Source organism: Gracilinanus agilis, chromosome 2 (assembly GCF_016433145.1).
Source record: "Gracilinanus agilis isolate LMUSP501 chromosome 2, AgileGrace, whole genome shotgun sequence".
Lineage (NCBI taxonomy): Eukaryota > Metazoa > Chordata > Mammalia > Didelphimorphia > Didelphidae > Gracilinanus > Gracilinanus agilis.
In genome coordinates, this window is record NC_058131.1 from 310,051,922 (window position 1) to 310,074,631 (window position 22,710).

The window sequence follows — 22,710 nt, forward strand, 5'->3', positions numbered from 1 at the left end:
TCCACACTGATGACATTGTGAATTTTGGTTTGAAATATTTTTCTACAAAAACAATAAGTTTTTAAGCTCTTTTCTGTCCAGAGGAGCAGACATGAAAGACTTAGGCAGAGAGGAAAGGGTATTCTCTGTGAATGATTATAACTATGGAAATATTTAGAATTCCTTCAGGTTGAGGAATAAAAACTTCAGCTTTAAACCAGACTTAATTTATTTCTAATAGTTGGTAATATTTTTTGCTAGGGTAAGCTGTGCAGATGAAGAGTAGTTCAGTAGCTGAAAATGATTGAAGTTTTCATACTTAAGGTAAATATTTTTTTAAACTAGTTTATTTGAAGTTATAAAATTGTAGTCTTTTTGCAGTCTGCTGTTTAATGTTTTTAATGACCCTCACCTTCCCTAAAGTATTGCTATCAATTCAGAATTTGAATGTGGGTCCTCCGGTCTCCAGGCTTAGGCCTCTATCCATTGTGCTACCTAGCTGACCCAACCTATTGTTACAAATTGGGATAAAAGTTTAGTTTTTAGGTGAGCTAATTTTGTTGCCATTTTTATTGAGCTAATCCCTGGATAGAGATTGTGTCTAAAAATGTACTGTTATAAAAGCAGAAGTGTCCAATAGAGACAAATTAGATTAAAATGTAATTGGGAAATATAAAAAAATATATAAATAATGTTAATGTGTGGTCTTTCTAAGGCAATATGTACCCTACAAGGGTACACAGGGACCCTTCCATAGAATTTCTTGCTCCCCCCTCCCATTTTTGAGTTTGACACCACTGTTTTATAAAGAACTACAAGTGGGGAAGCTAGGTGGCTCAGTGGATAACAGGCCAGGAGTGAGTGAATGGGGTAAGATAGGGGAGGGAATGGGAACTAGGATGGGACCTGGACACTTCCTAGATGTGTGACCCTAACTCTCATTACCTAGCCCTTAACTGCTCTTCTGCCTGAAAACCAATACACAGTATTGACTCTAAGACAGAAGGTAAGGGTTTAAAAAAAGAACTACAACCAATTAAGTCAGTTTGTATATAACAAGTCAGTGTCACACCACCAGATTTAGATGAGTTTAGGGTTACTAGTACAATGGAGGAGTCCTGAATTTTGAGTCGGCAGACCTAACCTGAAATCAAGCACTCAACAACTTATTTTCTCAGTTGGACCCAAAGACCTGAAAGTCCCTTTTTGTTTAATCTACAGTCCTATGATCAAGAATATGTTCCTTCTACTGCCTATTTCAGTATAGGTGGCACAGTAGATAGAGTGCTGATCTTGGAATCTGGAAGATCTGATTTCAAACTGGCCTCAGGCACTTAATATCTGGGTGATCTTGTAAAATGGACAATAATAGCACCTTCTCTCAGGATTATTGTGAGGATCAAATAAGATATAAATTGTAATGTATTTAGCACAGTGCCAAGCATGTAGTAAGCTCTATATAAATATTAGCTATTATATTTTCATAGTGAAATTTCTAAAGTTTAATAGGTGGGCAGAGGATACTATTTTTTTATTTTAATTAAAAAATTTTTTTCTATGGTTACATGATTCTTGTCACCGTCCCCCCTCTTCCCTCTTCCCTCCTAGAGCTGACAAGCAATTTCACTGGGTTATACATGTATTATCATTCAAATCCTATTTCCAAATTATTCATTTTTGTAAGAGAGTAATCTTTTAAAACCCAAACCCCGAATCATATGCCCATAGAAGTGATAAATCATGTTTTCTTCTGGATTTCTACTCCCACAGTTCTTTCTCTGGATGTGAATACGTTCTTCCTCATAAGTCCCTCAGAATTGTCCTGGATCATTGCATTGCTGCTTTTAGCAAAGTCAGTTACATATGATCGTCTCACAGTGTTTCAGTTACTGTGTACAATGTTCTCCTGGTTCTGCTCATTTCATTCCACATCAGTTCATGTAGATCTTTCTAGTTCTTATAGAAATCAAATAGTTCATCATTTCTTAAACACAATGGCATTCCATCACCATCATATACCACAATTTGTTCAGCCATTCCCCAATCGAAGGGCATCCCCTCTTTTTCCAATTTTTTGCCACCACAAAAAGCACAGCTATAAATATTTTTGTACAAACAGAACCTTTCTCATTTTTTTAATCTCTTTGGAATACAAACCCAGTAGTGATATTGCTGGATCAAAGGACATGCATTCTTTTAAATCCCTTTGGGCATAATTCCAAATTGCCTTCCAGAATTGTTGGATCAATTCACAACTCCACCAGCAGTATATTGGTGTCCCAATTTTGCCACATCCCCACCAACATTTATTATTTTCCTTTATTGTCATATTAACTAATCTGCTAGGTGTAAGGTGGTACCTCAGAGTTGTTTTGATTTGCATTTCTCTAATCCAGAGGGTTTTAGAACACTTTTTCATGTGATTATTGAAAGAGGCTCATCATTTTTACTTATCACAGACTGACTCAGCTTCGTTTGTGAACTGGTCCAACTATTTTGGTGAGCAATTTGGAATAATGATTTTTAAAAGTGAATAAAATGTTTGTACTCTGACCTAGAAACCCTTCTGTTAGTCATATGCTCCAATAAGGTCATCATTCCTGGCATTCTGGCAAGAGGTGGCAGCAACTCATTCATTGTTCAGAACACGTGGGAATAGCATTTGCTTCTGTAGAGAATTAGCTGCAAGTCCTTTAAGCCATAGGATAAGTGAGGGCTTCCCAAAGGTCATGAAGGTAGGAGAAAAAGCAAGCTTATCAGGCTACGTAAATTGGTATCCTCTTATTGCTTGCAAATCTCCAACCTATATATGATGCTCATTCTGGGCTTGGAAGGAGGAGAGACACTTAACATTTATTGATGTCTTAAAATGTCATATTACATTTTTAATATCTTTTTTTATCACTTTTATATCTGAATATATTTTTCTTCCACCTAGAAAGATATTCCTTGTAATATATAGAATTTTAAAGGATGGGGGAGGTAGAGTAAGTAAAAGTAGTTTATCGAAGTTTATCAACATTTCCAGCCAACTCAGACAGTGGCTTCATATGTCCATACCCATGGTCTCTTACCTTTGTAAAGAAGGAAGTCTTTTTTCCCCCCTCTTTGTTGGGTCCACACTTAGTCATTATAATTGTAATGGGTTATTTTTTTTTTAATTTGTTTTTTGTTGTGATTCTTCATGTTGATACTGTTTTAGTTGTATATATTATTTTCCCAGTCCCATTTATTTCACCTGGCATTAATTCATACAAGTTTTTTCATATTTCTCTACTTTATATTCAATTTTTATAATTATACTTTAATATTCATTTTTTAAAATTTTGAGTTCCAAATTCTCTTTGCCCCTCCAGTCAGCCTCTCCTACCCATTGAGAAGGCAAGACTAACATCAGTTTGCCATATGAAGTCATGCAGAAAATATTTCCATATTAACATCATTTCTTACAGAGTAATAATAATGTTACATTTATGTACCACAACTTGTTTAATCAATTTTTTATTTATAATTTACTTTGCGCAAATAGGATTCAGAAACCCTGGGTTTTTGCTAATGTTAAATATTTCTAAATTGAAAAGCAGCTATGGTGGTAATATGGAGTGAACTACATGAGTTGGTAGAATATTTTTTGTAATCCTATGTATTTGTTAAGGGTGTGGATAAGCAGAGTATTGATCTTAGACAAAGATGTAGAAGAAGTAAAGCCATTATTCTTGTAAGAAGGATAGGTGGATATTCTTATCAGCATAATTTTAAAATATGGGCTAAAATGTTTTTTAAACAATTTTTAAATTTTAGTGTATTTGAGTGATTTGTACCAGTTGAAGTTGTTTAAAGACTATCTATATTGTGGTTTAGGTACCATATCTTCATTAGAGAAAAACTGTTTCCTAGTCTCCAATTTTTTTTATCTTTGTCTTAAGGGGGACTGGTTAAATGTGTCTACAGTGTGTTATTAGCCATTTCTAAGTTTAGTAGCATAATCTTGGCAGATAAAGGACAGGATATATCACCTAAGTTTGATCAGATACTTCTTTGATGATTGAACTTATATGTCATCATTTAGAATTGCGTGTTTTTCAGAGCTTCATTAAGAGGGACCTCAGGAAATGTCAGGAGATATAAGAAATCTCTCTTAAGATGTTGATTGCATTAGTTTTATATTGTTGACTTGATACTTCCAAAGGGAATGGAGAGAAGGTGCAGTTCTTTAAGAAGTCATTTAGGGAGCAGCTGGGTAGCTCAGTGGATTGAGAGTCAGGCCTAGAGATGGGAGGTCCTAGGTTCAAATCCAGCCTCAGACACTTCCCAGATGTGTGACCCTGGGCAAGTCACTTGACCCCCATTGCCCACCCTTACCACTCTTCCACCTATGAATCAATGCACAGAAGTTAAGGGTTAAAAAAAAAAGTCATTTATACTTGGCTTTAGAATACACTCATATGTCACTTCACATACTTTTCAAGCCCTCTTCCCCAGTTTTGTTCTCCAATTTGCCCTATTAAGTTTTTAAGCCTTCTCCTTTAAGAAATAAATAAAATTTCATAGTCTATCATATATTTTATACATCTGTATTATTATATGTATATTATGAGATTTACTCTTAAGTAAATTTGTATTTTGAAGACTTTTTTAGAAACATATGTTATGATACTGAAATTGTATTTATTTTTCTTGTCCTTTAGATCACTAATTGTTTCTTTTTAAAATTAGATTGAAGATCCCGGATGCTTCTGGGTTATTATAAAAGGGTGTGATACCTTTTTAGATCATGAAACGGAATACCAAAAGCTAAATATTGAAATGAATAACTTCTATAATAGTGTATATAAAGATGTAGAAAAAGTAAAGCCATTACTCTTGGAAGAAGGACAGGTAAATATCCTTATTTTGAGTTTTGGAATATGTGCTAAATAAAATGTTTTTTCTTTTTAAATTAAAAATAAAAACAACTCTGGTGATGGGGAGGTGGGGAGAGAAGGGTAAGTAGGGGTGGGGATGTTCCTATGTCCCCAAGTTTAGATCTTGCCTCACTACTTAATTGCCCTGATCAAGGTCATACAACTATTAACCCCACTAAACTTTAGCCTCTTCACTAGTAAAATGAGTGTCATTTTCGTAGTGCTGACCTTTCAAGGTTATTTTGAGATAAGAAATTTGTAAACTTTTAAAGCACTGTATACAGTGCACTACTAGCCTTTTCGGTACCTTCAAGTTAGGCATAAGCATTGTTTTTCGAAACTTAAAATTTTAAGTGATTATGGTAATGCATTTGCTTTACTATTCTTTTTTTGACAAAAATTTACCTAAATTAAGAGGCAACCAGGTTTAGTAGATATGAGCATAGAATTTGAAGTTAGATCTGGCTTCTATCAGTTGTGCCACTGATAAAGGTCACCTAATAGCCTAACTGAATTGCATTTTTTATAGCCATAAAAATGAGTTTACATTAAATATTTTCCAGTAGCCATTTTTGTTCTCTAATTCTATGATTCTGTGATTTCGACTAAGAAACTTTTGTTTGTTTTTGCAGGCTTGTGTGGTTTATTGTCAGGAACTGAAGTGCTGGTGTAGAGCAGTTATTAAGTCAATCATGTCCTCTGCAGACCATTATTTAGCAGAATGCTTCCTGGTGGATTTTGCCAGATATGTTCCTGTAAAATCAAAAAAGTATGTAGGCCTTGTGAGTCTTTTTTTTTTCCTTTGGAGAAATTTTTAATTTGCAACTTGAAGTATTAGAGTACAATTCTATATTCTGTGAATGAGGGGGAAAGTAGGTTATGGGGATCAGATTAAGGACACATCTCTTATTCCCCATCTTCCAATAGGCTATACTTAAAACAAAACTTGGACCTTATAACCCTAAAAAAAAGGCAGTTTCTGGAATTGTGCATATAAGGAGTTGGCTGTAAAAAAAGAATATCAATGTGGACTTAGAGAAAAGGGTTCTCTAACCACTGTGATTTTTATAATGGTCTATTTCCCTGCTATAACCTTCTTTATTTTCTGTTTTGCTTTTATGGGAACTGTTTTGTTAACAGATTTATACATAATTTAAATTTTCTTTTAGCATTTGACTCTTTTGACAAACTGTCACACCATAAATTCAGTTAGTTTCCAAGCCAAAGAATGATGGAATCAGTTGAAAGCACCTCACTTGGTATCTAATATGAATAGACAGCAGAGTACCAAAATTGTCCAAGACATAGTTGGTCTGCTCAGTGTTTAAGGAGGTTCAATAATTGTGTTATGTAGGTAATTGTTTATTCATTCAAATGATTATACTGCAAATGATAAGGGACTGCTTTAGTTGGAAAACAGACTGTCATAAGTTTTAGAAGAATTGAGATTAAAATGTTGAGTATGGTATCATTAGCTCCCCATAATAATCAATGAACCCTCTAGTTTTTAACTGTACTAGATTGCCATTTTGTATTTTTACCTAATAGTATACTTTAGATATTATGAATCTGAGTTCTTTGTTAGCTCTTTGGTACTTAATTTGACAAATGGAAGTATTGGTTTATTAGTTCCTTATATAAAAGTAAATGCCCTGAATTACTTTGTCAAATTCGAGAGCAATGTATTTTTATGAAATTTATTAAGTACTTTGTGCTAGGCATTTATGTAATGAATATATGTCTCTTTCACTATTGTTAAGCATCCGAGTTGCAGTAGAAGCTTTTATGCAGCTTCCTTATAGAGCAAAAAAGTTTCGACTATACTGCACCAAACCTGTCACGTTACATATTGACTTCTGTGAAGATAATGCAGAAATTGTGTAAGTGTGATTTCTTAGAAATATTGAATATTATGTGGAAAATCTTACATTCATTAATTAAATGCATGTTAAATTTTTATTTTTTATATTTATATTGTAAGAAATAAAATTAATATAGAGTGATAAAATTAAAAATATCATGGTTTCAAAGGGTTTATTGAAAGCCATTTAGAAAAATGAAGGCACTTGCCTGTTGAGTTAGTTCAAAATACATGGGCCCTGTTACCTCTTCCTCCCATCCTGGCTCCACTCCAAATCACCAAAAAAGAGAGTGAGCCAGTCCCAGAACTCCCTATTTAACCTTCTGTTTACATTATTAGACTTCCTGTCCACCTCATTATGCAAGAGGAATCATGGGAAATGTAGTTTGAAAGAGATCTAAATGTCCACAGGAAGTTTAGATCAGGGACCTCAAAATTAGTTCAAGGACTCCCAAATTTCCAGTATTACAGTATATAATGTATTTAATATAAACATAGTTGGGAATAAATGAATATAACATTTATATTTTTAACATATTTATATATCCTGGATTTTCTTTTCCTTCCTGTACAAATTTTTCATATTTCAGTCAAATAAAAATTCTCAAATTTGTCAGAATGAACCTTTTCAATATGTTAATATTTCATTGTCTATAACTGAGTTTATAATTGCCAGAATATATTCTTTCTTGACATTCTTTCTAGTTTGTTTAATTACTATGAATAACTGAAAACTGTAAGACATTTGTAATGTAAATAGTCCTTTTTCTGGACTATTCTTTCTCTTTTCTTTTCCTTCTATCTACTTCTAATATTTTGTTGATTCTTCCTCTTATTTTAACATTTACTCTTTTCTGCTTCCTATTTAATTCAACAAACATTTATCAAATCCCCATTTGTTTGTCATCTTCTCTCTTTCCTTCTCTGCTATTCACTTTCTTTTGCTTTCCCATGATCTCTCCACTTCCTTTATCCTCCCTTTGTGGCTCTCACTCCAATGGACTTCTATTCTGCTTCCTTTTTTTTTTTTTAATAGCCCAGAAACTTACTGAATGTTCTGCTTGAATACACTGAATGTAGAAAGATTGGGATTCTATGCTTTTGGTGCTCCTGGTAAATTTTAAAGAGACACTAAATGGGAGGGACTGCCAATTGGAAGTAGAGATGGAAAACTTCAGACCTGATTGTGTGGCTGATCTCAGACTGTTTGATTTTAGTCTTGTGAAATTAGGCCACTCCCTTTAAAAGAACTCTCAATGTATGAAGATAGCCAGCATTTGGGAGGGCATTTCACATGCTGACCTGTTAAAACATTTAAATACTTTGAAATACAAATTATTCAGCTTTGAAGTTTTCAACACTGGAAAACTAGGTTTTTCTAGGGTGTCTAAGCCAGGAAGGACTGGTCTGCATTTCTCCATTCAGTTGAACTCTTTAACCCAAAACGTTAATCTTCAGCTTTGGCTTCCATTTTTTCAGCAACAGCATCTCCATCCACCTCAGCATTTCCCCTCTCAAACCTCTCCAGTTGTCTTGAAAGCTCAGTTTCATGTGTCTATAACAATTTTGGGCTCCATTTGAACATTGAAGACATCCCTCTTTTCTTCAGTCTTTTCTTTGATAACAACCATACCCTGATTGAGGACAGAGAGGCCTTTTGTTCTCTCTAGAGTTGTAGTAGTCATAACATATTGAGGAGATGCTATTAGGTTAATCTTGATGGGCATGTTTTCTGTGGAACAATTCAAACCTGCTTTCAGAGCTTCTTTTACAGCATCAATACCCTCATAACCATAACAAGCCACTTCAATATCAGCTCAAATTTTGACAGCTTGTGGTATCAAACATCTATTTTTGTTATCAATAAGCACTTGCCTCTCATCTTCATTCAAATCCAGCCCATCCAGGATTGAAGGGTCTGAGACTTCCATGTTTAAATGCATCATAGGCACCATATCCTGGTCTCTTATTTGTCATCAAAGACCCAGGCAGTTCTCTGGAACAAGCTTTCCTGCTGCTCATCTTTACTGTACTCTTAACACTTCAGCAGCACGGCAAAGAATACTATAAACAGTTTTGGATTTGGTGAATTTGTCTTCACATTTGTTTGTTTTTCTGGAGAAACTCTTCTTTTTGACAATCAATATAGCCTTTTTCTTTGTCTACTCTAATGACAACCACATATTCATTTCTGCCAATTCAGATGACTTATTAATGGAGCAGCTATGTCTTCTAGACAGCTCATTAAGAAGAATCATGCCTTCAATATTGTTTTATTTGAGTAGACTGACATAAGCTCCCATTTCAGCAATAGACCATACATTTACCATTACCACATTTTCTACTTCAGGAAATCTGTGCTGGTAGAATCTGCAACTTAATCCCAGCATTCTGAAATATTTACATGTGGGTCCCTGCACTGTTCTCTACCCTCTGGGAGATGCCCAGACCTTGGGAAGCACTAGAACCCACAGCCACTGCTGCCTTCTGTTTCCTTTCTAACCAACACTTATGGGTTCCAATGTCCATCTTTCTTGTTCTTCCCTTTCTGTACAAGGAGATGGAAGACAGGGAAATAGTTTTTATCTGTTAATTATAGCCTTTGCAACTTTCCTTCTGCCACTTAAGTTTCATTCTCCAGCATTGCTGCTTATAGCATCTATCTTCCATCCCACCTCATCTTCCCTTTAATACCTTGCTTGGTTGAAGTCAGATGTTTTGACCCTGTTTCACACATGAACCCTTCCTGGTTCACTTTCCTTTGACCTTTTGCCTCCTAAACTTTATGTATTCTTTATCTCTTCATGCCATGACATCCTCTTCTTGCATATCCAGAGTATCCCAACAGCCTTAGTACAACTTAACGTTTATTAAAGCTTAAATATATGTTTAGAAATTTCTTATGGGACAAAGGTACTTAAGGGAAACATTAATATTTCTATAATCCAAATTAGGGTCATTTCCAATAATATTTAGTAAAGTAATAGGAACTAGAAGTTCTAGTTCTAATCTCCTCTTCACTGGGTAAACAGTATTCAGGAATTCTGTGTTTTAGTCCCAACTGCCATAATTGACAAGCTGATATCTAGCCAGAGGAAGGCGACTAGGATAACAGAAGGTTATCTTGAGTCACTAACCTTTATTCTAGGCACATAACTGTTTCATTCTTCTTTAATGCAGATAGCATCATAGGATAGGTCCATTATGGTTGTCAAACCCCAAATACTAACCATAGAGGGAAAGGGATCTTGTATCCTTTATTATCATCATATTCTGGTTATAATTAAATTTTTCTTTTTAAATGTTTACTGATGCTTAAAAAAAACACTTTACTTAGGATCAGTACTGTGTATTGGTTCCATCTTAGGATCAGTACTGTGTATTGGTTCCATCTTAGGATCAGTACTGTGTATTGGTTCCAAGGCAGAAGAGTGGTAAGGGCTAGGCAATGGAGGTTAAGTGACTTGCCCAGGGTCACACAGCTAGGAAGTGTCTGAGGCAAGTTTTGGACCAAGGACCCCCCCATCTATAGGCTTGGCTCTCAATCCATTGAGCCACCCAGCTGCTCCCAACTGATGTTTTTTTAATAGCACTGTAATTTCCCTATGACTCCCCATTCAAGCATAACCCTGTCTTGTAACAAGTACAGTCAAGCAAATTAAATCATTATGTTAAAATTTAACACAAAAAACCCCAAAATATAGGATTCTTATGTTAATGCTTTCAGTGAATTAATTAATTTGTGTTCAATATTTTACCAGACCTGCTAAGAAATGGGATAGTGCTGCTATTCAATACTTTCAGAATATTCTAAAAGGTAAGACAAACAAAAGCAAGACCTGATTTTAGCTTTATGCATTCTTATTTTTTTGTGTTTCATATAGTTACTGTTAATTTGATAAAGCATACGCAAGCACTGGACTAACCAAAGGAGGAGAGAGAAGGGCTTCTATGTGGATAACTAATGATTTTATAATAATTAGTGTTTCCTGCCTAAAATTTTCAATGTCTACATTTTAAAATTATAGTTAGCCTCTTGATTTCATGAATAGTAAAAGGCATACTAATAATAATAATAAGCTTAGTATGACTGAATACCTCTTTTGTGACAAGTACTATGTTGAATGTTTGTGTTGGTTAATCTTTCAGTCTGGTTGTTAGATGAGAAATATCATGTGTGGTACAACAAAATTATCAACCATATATCATAAGCTGTAAATACTATAGGAATTCTCAGGGAATAACAATTTTGTGGAAGAAATAGGCTTTGAACTGGGTCTTGGGTGGATATGGATAGGATTTGTTTGGATGGATGAAGGGGATGCATGGAATTCTGTAGGAAAAGTGAGAAGGAGGGCTGGTAGGAAATTATGAGCAGAGTTGTAGATATTGGAATAATAAGTATGTGTGTAGGTATACATATAAATGTACATGAACATACACATATGATCCATATGTGTGTATATATGTAATAAGAATAGGCCTGGGAATGCACTGATGTCTGAAGACCAGTCTAGCAAAATTCAAAGACAACCACCAAAAGACAAAATAGGGTAACCAGGAATGTGAAGTGACTCAAGTTCTAGCCATATGAGGATAGAATTAGAGATTTCTGGCCTGGAGAAAAAGAGTTTTAAGGAGGACAATAGGGTATTATTCAAGTATTTTGAAGTACTGTCCTTTAGAAAAAGGATTAGAAGGAACTTGTATATAGTAGAAAAATTGTGATCTGTATCAGTGGAAGGGGGAGTACCCTTTTTGACACATTGACACAAACATGGATTTTGGAAATACTCAAATTTGTGGGAAGAGCTGTATTATAGTTGCTCTAGGCTAGGTGTGAGGTGATGAAGTTCTTGACACTAAGAATTTACATGGATGAATCAGACAACAAGTAAAGGAAAGAAATGATTAGATTAGGTGGATATAAGTTTTAAAGGAGATGGGAAGAAGGCTTTAGGATTAAAAAAAAGAAGTCATTACCAGAAGTAGTATTAATTTTGAAAGATACTGACTTGGGCCCGGAATTTAGAAAAATAAAGAGTTTAGTTTTAGATACATCATAGGAGAATTGTCTTGTATAGGCATTTGGCTTTATGAGACTTGGATCTCAGGCAAGAAATTGAGATTGGAGTCATTTGCTTGATTTAGTTAACAAAATTGTTTCTACATCCATTTCTCTGAGGAAATGGGTGTAGAAACATATAGTAAAAGAATTGAGCTTTGGTGACTCAACTGAATATAGGTTGACAGTGAAAGGAATCCATCACACCTTCAGTGTAAATTGCCTTTTTCTTTGTTAAACTTTCCCCCATACAGGAAGCTTATTTATAGTAAAAAATTACTCACTAATAATCTTTAGGCTTAACATTCAGTTTACTGAATGTTTTCTATGTGCACTGAAGATACAAAGATGAAAATAAAAGTCTATGCCATCAAGTACCTAATCTCTCTAACTTCTGAAATCCCTTGCCTTGATTTTAAACTTCACTCATTCAATTTTTTTTCCTATTCCTAGGATGGGGGGAGGGAGGATGCAGCAAGGTAGTTGTTAGGACATCCATTGCTGGGAAGAATAAAGGACATTTTTAAGTCAAATGAAAGCTGGCACCAGATTATAGATGTATAAAGAAGCATACAGAAGAAAATGATCTGAATGTTAGATTGTTCTTTTTAAAACCAAGTAGTATAGTCCAAATTCTAAGAAATTAAAAGGTGAATGGTAGTTAGTGCTATTTCAAAGACATTTTTGTTTTAATGCCATAAAAATGACACTTTCATTATTCATATTTAGCAACCACACAGATTGAAGCAAAATTATGTGGTGTAGAAGAAGATATTTTTGATGTTTACCTTTATGTAACTATAAAAAATGAAAAGGTAAGTGAATATTAGTTTGTACTGGAAAAATGCTATATTTGGAATCATAGAATCTCAAAAATTTAAAGTTAGAAGAAATATCTGACGTTATAACTCAAAAAAGGATCCTTTCCAATGAATAGGTCCAGCTCTTTTAGAAATACTTCCTATGAGGGAGAAACCCCTTACCTCCCCAAAGCAGCCAGCCCAGCCCATTTTGGAATAGATCTAATTGTTAGGATTTTTTTTTCTTATATCAAGCCTACACTTGCCTCTTGCCAACTTCAGCACCCATACCCACACCCACCCTGGCCCATAGGGAAGAAGCCTAATCCTTCTCCTAAAGGACACTACTTCAAAATACTTAAACAATACTTTATTGCTCTCCTTAAGTCTCTTTTCCAAAAACATCCCCATTCTAGCCTCCTGTGGCTGGAACTTGAGTCACTTCACTCTCTTGGTTACCCTACTTTGTCTTACTTAAAATATTGTGCTTAGAACTGAACATAGTTTTTTAGATGTGGACTACTTGGGCAGAGTGAAATATTAGCTTGCCACCCTCTTATTTCTTAGTTCCCTTTTAAGACCACATTAGTTTTCTTAGCCACTACTTAATGTGTAGACTAATTGAGCACTGAAATCCTCAGATCTTTTGAAGGGAAGATTCCCAAATGTGTATTTATATACTATCACATTTCAGTGTGTAGAAGAAAACAAAGTCAGAAGGGAACAGAGGGAGCAGTTTTGTCACCATTTTGTTCAATTTAATATATATAAACTTTTAAAAAAAACCCTTACCTTTTGTCTTAGTATCAGTTCTAAGACTAAGAAGAATGGCAAGGGCTAGGCAATTAGGGTTAAATGGCTTGCCCAGGATCATATAGCTTGGATGTGTTAGTCACACTTGAACACACAGAACCTCCTGACTCCAGGCATCACTCTGAACATTGAGCCACCTAGTTGCCTCTGTTGCTTATATTGATAGTTTTTATAATTACGATAAAGTAAAATTTGGTCTTAGTTGAGAGCAGTGTTTGAAATGTAGCCTTAACTGACCTTTATATATTTCTAAATTTTATAATGAGTTGACAAATTATCTTTCATTTTTAAAAAATATTTAAAAATTGGAATTGTGGCAGGGAAGATGAAAAGGAACTAAGAGAGCACATCTCCTCTGTCAACTAAACCCTCATTGTTCAAGGAGTTGAATACCTAAAAACGTGTTGGGTGGAAGGGGAAAGCAAAGCCAACCTATAGTTAGAAATTTGACCTTAGATAGGTGAATATTCCAAAGACAGTTAATTGGGAACTGACTGTTCTCAAATAGAATTAGATTAAAATAAAATAGCATAGTCCCCAATTTAAACTAACATCAATCTGAATTATAAAATATTTTTTAAAAAATACAATTTTGTTAATTTATATTATAATTAACTCATATTATGTACACATAAACTAACTCATGTATATTTCTTCAGACACACTTGAAGATGTTTTAAAAGTTTTTTTTCCTTTATGCCAGCAATTCCCAATGTGGGTGCCACCGCCCCCTCTTGGGTACTGCAGCGACCGGGGGGGGGGGGGGAGCAGTGATGGCCACAAGTGCGTTTGGGGCCGGTGAATAACTGTAAGGGGAGGGTGATAGTATGTGAAGGGGGCACTAAATAATATTTTTTTTGAAAGGGGAGGTAGGCCAAAAAAGTTTGGGAATCACTGCTTTATGCATTATTTTAAACACTTATGCATCAGTTTTGTTTGTGCTATTTGAATTGTCTATGAAGAGTGATACTTATTGTGGTAGAGAAAATAGAATCAGAAGACCTGGGCTTGTGTCAAGCCTCTGAAACATACAGTGTGACCAGGAAAAAATCATTTTGCCTCTCAGTGCCCTAGGCAATTTTCAAAAGCCATAAGTTTTTAAAGTTCTATAGCTTTATTGCTGGAGAGAACTTTCATATCCAAATTCTCTATACTAATAAAATCATTAGTAGAAACCTCAATTATTTAACAGTCAGTTTGTTAAACCCATGGTTCTCAAAGCATGGTCTGGTAGTTCTGAGGTCCCTAAGACCCTTTTGGGGGGGTCTGGGAAGTCAAAATTTTTTTTCATAAAATTGAAGGTATTTTAATTTCTAACATGATAAATATCAATAAATATAACCCACATAAACAAAAGCTCTTTGGGATCCTCAATAGTATTTAAGAGTATAAAAGGAAAAATTTGAGATAATAAGCTCAGTTCCTCTTAAAATTAGCCCCCCAAATCTGAATTAATATAGCTCTTATTAGTGACATTTTATTATCGCTATGGGTCTTAATTGGGGTGTGCTCTAAGAGACTATATACTTTTTAATCAGTTAGGTTTGTTCAGCAAAATTAGCTTTTGAAGATTGAAAATAAAAATGGTAAAGAATTTTTAAGTTACCCCAAATCTGACTAGACACAGGCCTACTGTATCCTGCTATGCCATTATATAAAACAGCCCTCTTACTGTTCAGGAAGAGGGCCTGTTGCCCCCACATTTTTATCTCCCTCAAATAGGTCTAAAGCATTGTATGGAAAAATCCCTTCATATTCCCTTTCAGAAGAGAAAATGGGGATGGTTTTCCCTACTCACATAAGTCCTTTTGTGCCTGAAATGATGCTGGAATTTAGAGTGTGGATGGAGGATCATAGACATTGAGCAAAAGGTAACTTAGAGATGATCATCTAGTTCAAGTCCCTCATTTTACAGAAGAAGAAAACTGAGACCCAGAGAGGTGAAGTGAGTTGCCCAAAATGACACAGGGAATAATAAGTAGCAGACCACAGGCAGGATTTGAACCCAGATCTCAGGCTTCAACTGTAACACTCTGTACCACTCAGAAAAACCAGGTCAGGTGTTAAGTGGGACTTAAGATAGTTTTTGGAGGATAAAGAAGATATGTGTTAGATGTAAGTTAAAGAAGTTATTTGATATGAAAGAATGGCCCATAAAGAGTCTTGAAGTTAGAAATGGGTAGGACTAAAGAAATTAAGGATATCTCAGGAGATAGAGATGTAACTCTTCCCTAGTCTGTGGCATTGGGGTGAGACAAGCCATTCCTTATCATTAGGCACTGTGCTAAATGCTGCTTAAAAGTTTTTGGTACCATTTAGCAGAATAATTGTCATTTAACTTTATTCTTTCTTATACATATGTGTTTCATTTTAAAGGTATGTGTTAATGATGATCTGGTTGCAAAGAACTTTGCTTGTTATGTAACACCCAAGGAAAAGAAAATTGATTGTCCAGAGAAATCTACAACAAAGAGTTTAGAATCCTCTCCAGATAAAATCAATCCTGCACTTGCTCTTTGGCCAATGTTGTTGCAAGAAAAGATTCCTGAAAAACTCGAAAAGGGTATGTATTGCTTCACATGCTAACATATTTTAAATATCTTTACATTTCCAGTCATCTCTTAGAGAATATTAGCTCAGAGGTATATACCACTAAAGTCCAATATCCTATTGTAGAATTAGGCCTTTGGTTCATGTCTTATCTCTGATTTTTACTACCTATGTTACCTTTGGCAATTATTAATGTATTGTCCTTGGACCTCAGTTTTCCCATCTGTAAAAAAGGATTGGACTAGATGACATCAAGGGTGGGACAGGTGTAGATCTGTGATTTAATAAAAGCATGACAATTGCTTCATGAAATCTACCCCTTCAGACCATAAGCAAAGAAAATCTTTGAAAACAAACCCACTGATAGATACTTCTCTGAGGACCAACCTAACTAAATTTTATCATCAGGCTAAAAGAAGATGAATATTTTTCATCCACAGTAATTCTACTTGGATCATAGAATCCATGTCAGAAAGGACCTTAGAGTTCATCTAGTCCAGTGGTGTCAAACTCAAATAGAAATGGTCCCTGCAAGATGAATCTTAACTTAGAAAACCACAGACTAACATCTGTCTGTAATGTATTATATTTTTTCTTATTTTGTTAAACATTTATCAGTTATATTTTAGCACGGTTCCAGTGGGCTTCAGGATGGCACTGGGTTTTGGGGACTTTGGCCTCCAGTTTGACACTTGATCTACTCTACCTCCCTGATAGAGGAGGGACTCTGAAGGCTGAGAAGTGGAAGGATTTGTCCAAGGTCATGCAGGCAATAAGTAGCAGAGCCAAGATTTGAACCCTGCTTGCTTTCAGTTAGTCAGCAACTACTTTAAGCACTTCTAGTGTATCCTGCACTATGCTAAATGTGAAAGGCAGTGCTTCCAAGAAGTGTTTGTTCTGATGGGGGGAACAACATGCACATTACTAGGTATAGGACACTAAATAGATGAGTGACTTAACCTCTGTCTCAGTTTCCTCAACTGTCAAATGGAGATATCTACAGCTACCTACCTCCCAGAGTTGTTGTGAGGATCAAATAAGATAATATTTATAAAGTGCTTAGTATATAATGCTTGACACATAAGTGCTGTATAAAAGTCGTCTTGTTCGGTTTTTCAGTCGTCTCTTCTTCCCATTTGGGTTTTTGTTGTTGTTGTTGTTGTTGTTGTTGTTGTTGTTGTCATTTTGTTTGGGAGTTTTTTTGGCAAAGATACTAGAGTAGTTTGTCATTTCCTTCTCCCTGTACTGAGCCTTGAAGAAAGCCACAGAATCTAAATGATGGGAACAAAGGAGAGCAGCACATTTTAAGCATCAGCAGAGCCTGTTCCAGGCATGAAGAAGAGTGATAGGTGCCTATCTGAGCAATAACAAATAGGCTGATTAGTGTGGCTGGATCATAGAGAATGGAGTGGGGAGCAAAGTACAGAGAGTGTTTTAATGGGAGACAGGATTTTTAGGTTTAATAATGAAGTGATAGAACGTCACTGGAATTTGTTGATCAGTAGCATTTCATGGTTAGATGTGTGTTTTAAAAAATCACTTTGGCCAAATGAGTAGACGATGGGTTGAAGTCAAGTAAGGCTTGAGGCAGAGAAAGCAGGCGAAGGCTGTCACAGGCATCCAGACAAGAGGTGATCAAGGCCTCAGAAAAGAGAGGGAGGGCCCTCATGAGGAGATATGAGGGACTGCAAGCTCTTGGAGGTAGGCACAGTCTTCATTTTGTCTTTGTATTCTCAGTACCCAGCACATAGAAGATGATTAAACACTTATTAATTTAAATTGGATTAAACTCTAAGAGGCTATTATTTAAACACTGAGATCAGCACTCACACTCACTCAACTACAGATCTTTGAAGGAAATGCCTTGGTATAGTAATATAAATTGGTTGGACTTATTTTGTCTCCATCTTAATGGGTTTTAGACATGTGTATAATTAGATATTGAACACCTTAGGAAGTAAGAACATTTTCTTTCTCTTTTCTTTTTCTTTTTTTTTTTTTTTACTAAGTATTGGATCTAAGGCATAAGAGCAGTAGTTTGCCCATCACTGGGTTAGGCAATTGAGGTTAAGTGACTTGCCCAGGGTCACACAGTTAGGAGGTGTCTGAGGCCAGATTTGAACCCAGGACCTCCTATCTCTAGGCCTGGCTCTGAGCCAACTAGCTGTCCCTAGAACCTTTTCTTTATTGGTTATATATACCCCAGAGCTTAATACATAATATACATGTCTTGCTGGGTCTGTGATCTCATCCATTTGCAAATAGCAGCTGATCCACACCCTTTTTTTTTTTTTTTAAATTTAGACTATTTTTCCATGATTCCATGATTTATGATTCTCCCCTTCCCTCCCCCCTCCTGGAGCTGACAAACAGTTCCACTGGATTCTATGTGTATCATAGTTCAAAACCTATTTCTATGTTATTCATATTTGCAGTATGCAAAAAGAAGTATGCAGATTCCCACTTTGGGAATCACTGGTATAGATGATGTTGAACCTCATTCCTTCCAACTACTCTTTTCTGAGGACCCAAGGACTGGCCAGTCCACTTCTCTTTTCATTGCCAGCACCTGTCGTTTCCTTCCATCCACTCCGAATAAAACATAAAGTTGTTGGGATGGGGGAGGGAAACCCAATTCATTTTTGTCTTTTTATAACTAACCCCTTTTAATAGGTGTATCATAAGCATTTAGTAAATTGACAAACTAGAGTTTTTCTCTTTTTTCTGCTCTATTGCAGAATGCAGTCCCATATCTTTTCCTCTACTCATGTGTTCTGAAAATAAGTGAAAACTTTCCCTCACTTGTTTTTACATGTTAACCATGCTCCTGAAAAGGTCTTTTCAGATTTAATGTCTATAAATTTAATCACTTATTTCACTCTGGAATTAATGCAAAAGTCAAACTTGATTTGTTTTGTACTCTCAGATATTCATATGCAAAATTTTCTTACATTGAAGCAGGCTTATATGAAAGTCATAAGAGTTTTACTTTCATAGCAATTGTATTGGGAGAACTGACTTGTAGTTCAATAATATTGCCATTGTTCAAACAGTTAAAAGCATTCTTCTTCTAGAATTTTTCCTCCTTAATTTACTTATCACACAGGAAAATTTTATTATTATTATTATTATTATTATTCCTGTTGACTCCTTTTTTAGGAGCATAGGGCCGCAACCATCTCATGCCAACGGACTCTGTTCTGGGCAACTTCCCCCAGCTGGGCCCATGTCATTCCGACCGTTTTTGTTTCATTTTCGGCAGATCTTCGCCAGGTCTGTTTTGGTCTTCCAACTTTCCTCCTCCCTGAAGGGTTCCAGCTCAATGCTTGTCTGGCTACGTTGTCTTCCAGTTTTCGTAGCGTATGTCCTATCCATCTCCACTTACGTTTCTTTATGTCCTGACTGATGGGATACTGGATTGTTCTTTCCCAGAGACTAGCATTGGAGATCTTTTCAGGCCATCTGATGTTCAAGATGTGGCGTAGACATCTATTAACAAAGACCTGGAGTTTATTGGTGTTAGCGCTCGTCACTCTCCAGCTTTCTGATCCATATAGGAGGACGGCCTTTACGTTGGTATTGAAGATTCGGAGCTTAGTGACGAGGGACAGTGCTTTGGAGATCCAGACAGACCGCAGGGTGTTAAATGCCTGTCTGGCTTTGTTGATTCGGTTTCTGATGTCCTCATCTGCTCTGCCGTCCTTACTGACGATGCTACCCAAATAGGTGAAGTGGTCCGTCTCCTTGATGTTTTCTCCCTGTAGTTGGATTGGCAGGTCCTGTCTGCTGTTGACTGTGATCACCTCGGTCTTCTTCTTGTTGATCTTCAGACCTGTCTTCTCCACTTCTTCAGAGAGTCATGCAAGTTTGGCTTGCGCATCCTGCTGCTTGTGAGAAAGGAGACAGATGTCATCTGCGAAGTCAAGGTCCTCAAGCTGCTTGGTGTGAGTCCATTGAATGCCCGCATTGTTGTCCTTGGTAATTCTTCTCATGGTCCAATCTATGACCATCAAGAAGATAAGGGGCGAAAGCATGCAACCTTGCTTCACTCCAGTTTTCACTGTGAAGGGAGCCGTCAGTTTCCCATTATGGATGACCTGGCAGGTAAAGTCTTCGTATAACTGCTGGATGATGTTGATGAGCATCGGGGGAATCCCGTAATGCTGCATCAATCCCCAGATGATGTTCCTGTCCACGCTGTCAAATGCCTTCTCGAAATCCACGAAAGTCATGTAGAGGGGGGACTGCCACTCGATGGACTGTTTGATGATGATTCTTAGGGTGACGATGTGGTCGGTGCACGATCTGTGCTGACGAAACCCTGCTTGTTCTATTCTCAGCTTCTTGTCCAAGGCCTCCTTCAGTCTCTCTAAGATGACTCTGGTCAGGATTTTGCTGGGAGCGGATAGAAGCATGATTCCTTGCCAGTTGCTGCATTGGGATAGGTCACCTTTCTTGGGTAGCTTCACTAGGTAGCCTAGTTTCCAGTCTGTCGGGACTTGTTCCTGTTCACAGATCTTCTGCAGGAGGGGTTGTAGCATCTCCGCTGACATTTCTGGGTCTGCCTTGAGTGCCTCAGGGGGGATGCCATCTGGACCTGCAGCCTTACCATTTTTCATGGTCTTGATGGCTTTGATGATCTCAACTTTGGTAGGTGGGCCCGTGTTCACCTGAAGCAGTTCGGTGGCTGGTGGTATGTCCGGAACAGTTGGTGGAGGCGGTCAGTTCAGGATTTCTTCGAAATGCTCTGCCCATCGGGCTCTCTGCCCTGCATCGCTTGTTATTGTCTTGTCAGTCTTGTCCTTCACTGGCTTGCTAGGGTTGTAGTTCTTTCCTGATAGAGTTCTTGTTATTTCGTATAGCCTCTTCATGTTCCCCTGCCCAGCTGCTGTTTCTGCTTCTTCGGTCATATCGTGAATGAACCGTCTCTTGTCATATCTTGCGCTCTTCTTGACTTGACGGTTCTTTTCCCAGTACTGTGTTCGAAGTTCTTCTTTCTCCTGTTGATCTTGGCACTGGCTGATCTTCTGTTTCAAATCATTCAACAACCTTTCAGGCAGATTACAGCATAAGTTCAACGTGCAAGACCTAAAGACCAGAGAGGAAAAAGAAGCATTCAATTGCGAAATCAAGAACAAGTTCGCGACCTTGACAGGACTCATGAGAGAGACAGTCGAAGACCACCGGACCAAACTCCAGCAGACCTGGAAGACCACCTGCGCAGAAGTCCTGGGAAAGAGAGAGAGCGCAAGGAATGGTTAACACAAGAGACTTGGGCCAAGATACCACAGGAAAATTTAGTCTTTTTTTTTTAAAGTAAAAAATGGCATTACTAAGTTACCCACTAGCCTTTCTTTTAACCTTAGACTACTTTCTTTTTTAAAAATTTTATTGTCATGTGAAACACACTTCCATGTTGGTCTTTGTTGTAAGAGCAAAATCATGCACAACCAAAACCCAAAGTAAAACCATAAGTACACTGATGTATGGCTCCCAACAGTTTTTTCTCCAGAGGTAGAAATACCCTTAAGGATTGTCCCAGATCATTGCGTAGCTTAAGAGTAGCCAAGTTTTCACAGATAATCATTGTACAATATTGCTTAGATTACTTTCAGAAGTTAAAATCTAACCTCAAGAAGAATAAAGATTTTCTCCACCTTTAAGGATATGCCAGAAAACTTGCCTCAAACTCATGATAAGTTCTGGGGTGGTCAACCCCTTACTTGCATCTTTTCTAGCTAAAGCACAGTATAGTGAGAATGAATGTTCTGGATGATTGTAGGATCCTCTGTCATTAAAGAAAAATGTTAAATATTGTAATATTTGGTAAACAAAAGTCAAGAAACTGCTAAGATAGTAAAGTTTTAAAAATAAAAGGTTGGAAAATGATGTTGGGGCTTAAATTTGCACAATTTAAAAAATTGAGTTAAATTGAAGCCCACATTTTCTGCGCATTCCATCTATCAGGGTTCTACAGTATTTTTAAGACCTTATTTTCCCTCCCTCATCTGTGAACTGTTATTTTTTAATATTGTATGTGATGATTTTGTTTTCAATTTGCAGGTGTGATATTACAACGTAATGGTCTTTCATTACATTTTCCCTCTAAAAAAATCAATGAGAAGATAGAGAAAATATATAAAGAAAAGGATTGTATCTCCTTAAAAGAAATAAATAAAATTGTAAGTATTTAAAATTGAATGAACAGAAAAGCTCATAATCTTGCCTTTTAAAATTTATAATGACATAATTTTTTAACCTTCATAGGTACTCAAATTGAACCTGACCCCATTTTGTACATAGTGAATGTTAACAGTCGTTTGAATAAATATTTTGAGATCCAACTATCCTGTGAAAATCATAGACTCTTTGAGTTGGAACCTCAGTAGCAAATCTTTGCTCTTAATATAATAAGCTTTTCTAAAACTCCAAAAAGATCAGAAAAATAAGAAAAGGATTCATATTGTTGTGAGGAGGATTACTTAGTTATTATTTAGGAGGCCTAGCAGGAAGGGCTTGAGAATTCCAAATGGAATGGGGAAGCAGGAAGCGTGCCTCTCTGAGACGGACTCCATGGTGGTTGGGACAAGTTGTAACTGATCCTGGGAGACCTCAGAGGAAGTGGAGTTTGCACCCAGATTTCCAGGGATCCTGAAGGAAGACTGTCATCTACTTGTGGGAGATTTTGGTAGAGACTATTAATCCCAACTTCAGTTGCAGGTTAACTTGGGCTGGGTT

At 36.5% G+C, this 22,710-nt stretch overlaps 1 protein-coding gene and 1 pseudogene across 1 annotated transcript in view; one reads left to right on the forward strand and one right to left on the reverse strand.

Moving 5' to 3' along the window:
- The first annotated feature begins 279 nt into the window (after window positions 1–279).
- Window positions 280–22,710, forward strand: part of TDRD12 (tudor domain containing 12) — a 63,320-nt gene continuing 40,889 nt past the window's right edge. Inside the window, exons 1-8 of the mRNA XM_044661446.1 lie at window positions 280–303; window positions 4,696–4,857; window positions 5,516–5,652; window positions 6,644–6,763; window positions 10,506–10,561; window positions 12,539–12,624; window positions 15,799–15,985; window positions 22,036–22,154. Coding sequence (XP_044517381.1) covers window positions 280–303; window positions 4,696–4,857; window positions 5,516–5,652; window positions 6,644–6,763; window positions 10,506–10,561; window positions 12,539–12,624; window positions 15,799–15,985; window positions 22,036–22,154 — 891 coding nt within the window. The remainder of the gene's footprint in view (window positions 304–4,695; window positions 4,858–5,515; window positions 5,653–6,643; window positions 6,764–10,505; window positions 10,562–12,538; window positions 12,625–15,798; window positions 15,986–22,035; window positions 22,155–22,710) is intronic.
- Window positions 8,192–9,134, reverse strand: LOC123235332 (annotated as a pseudogene).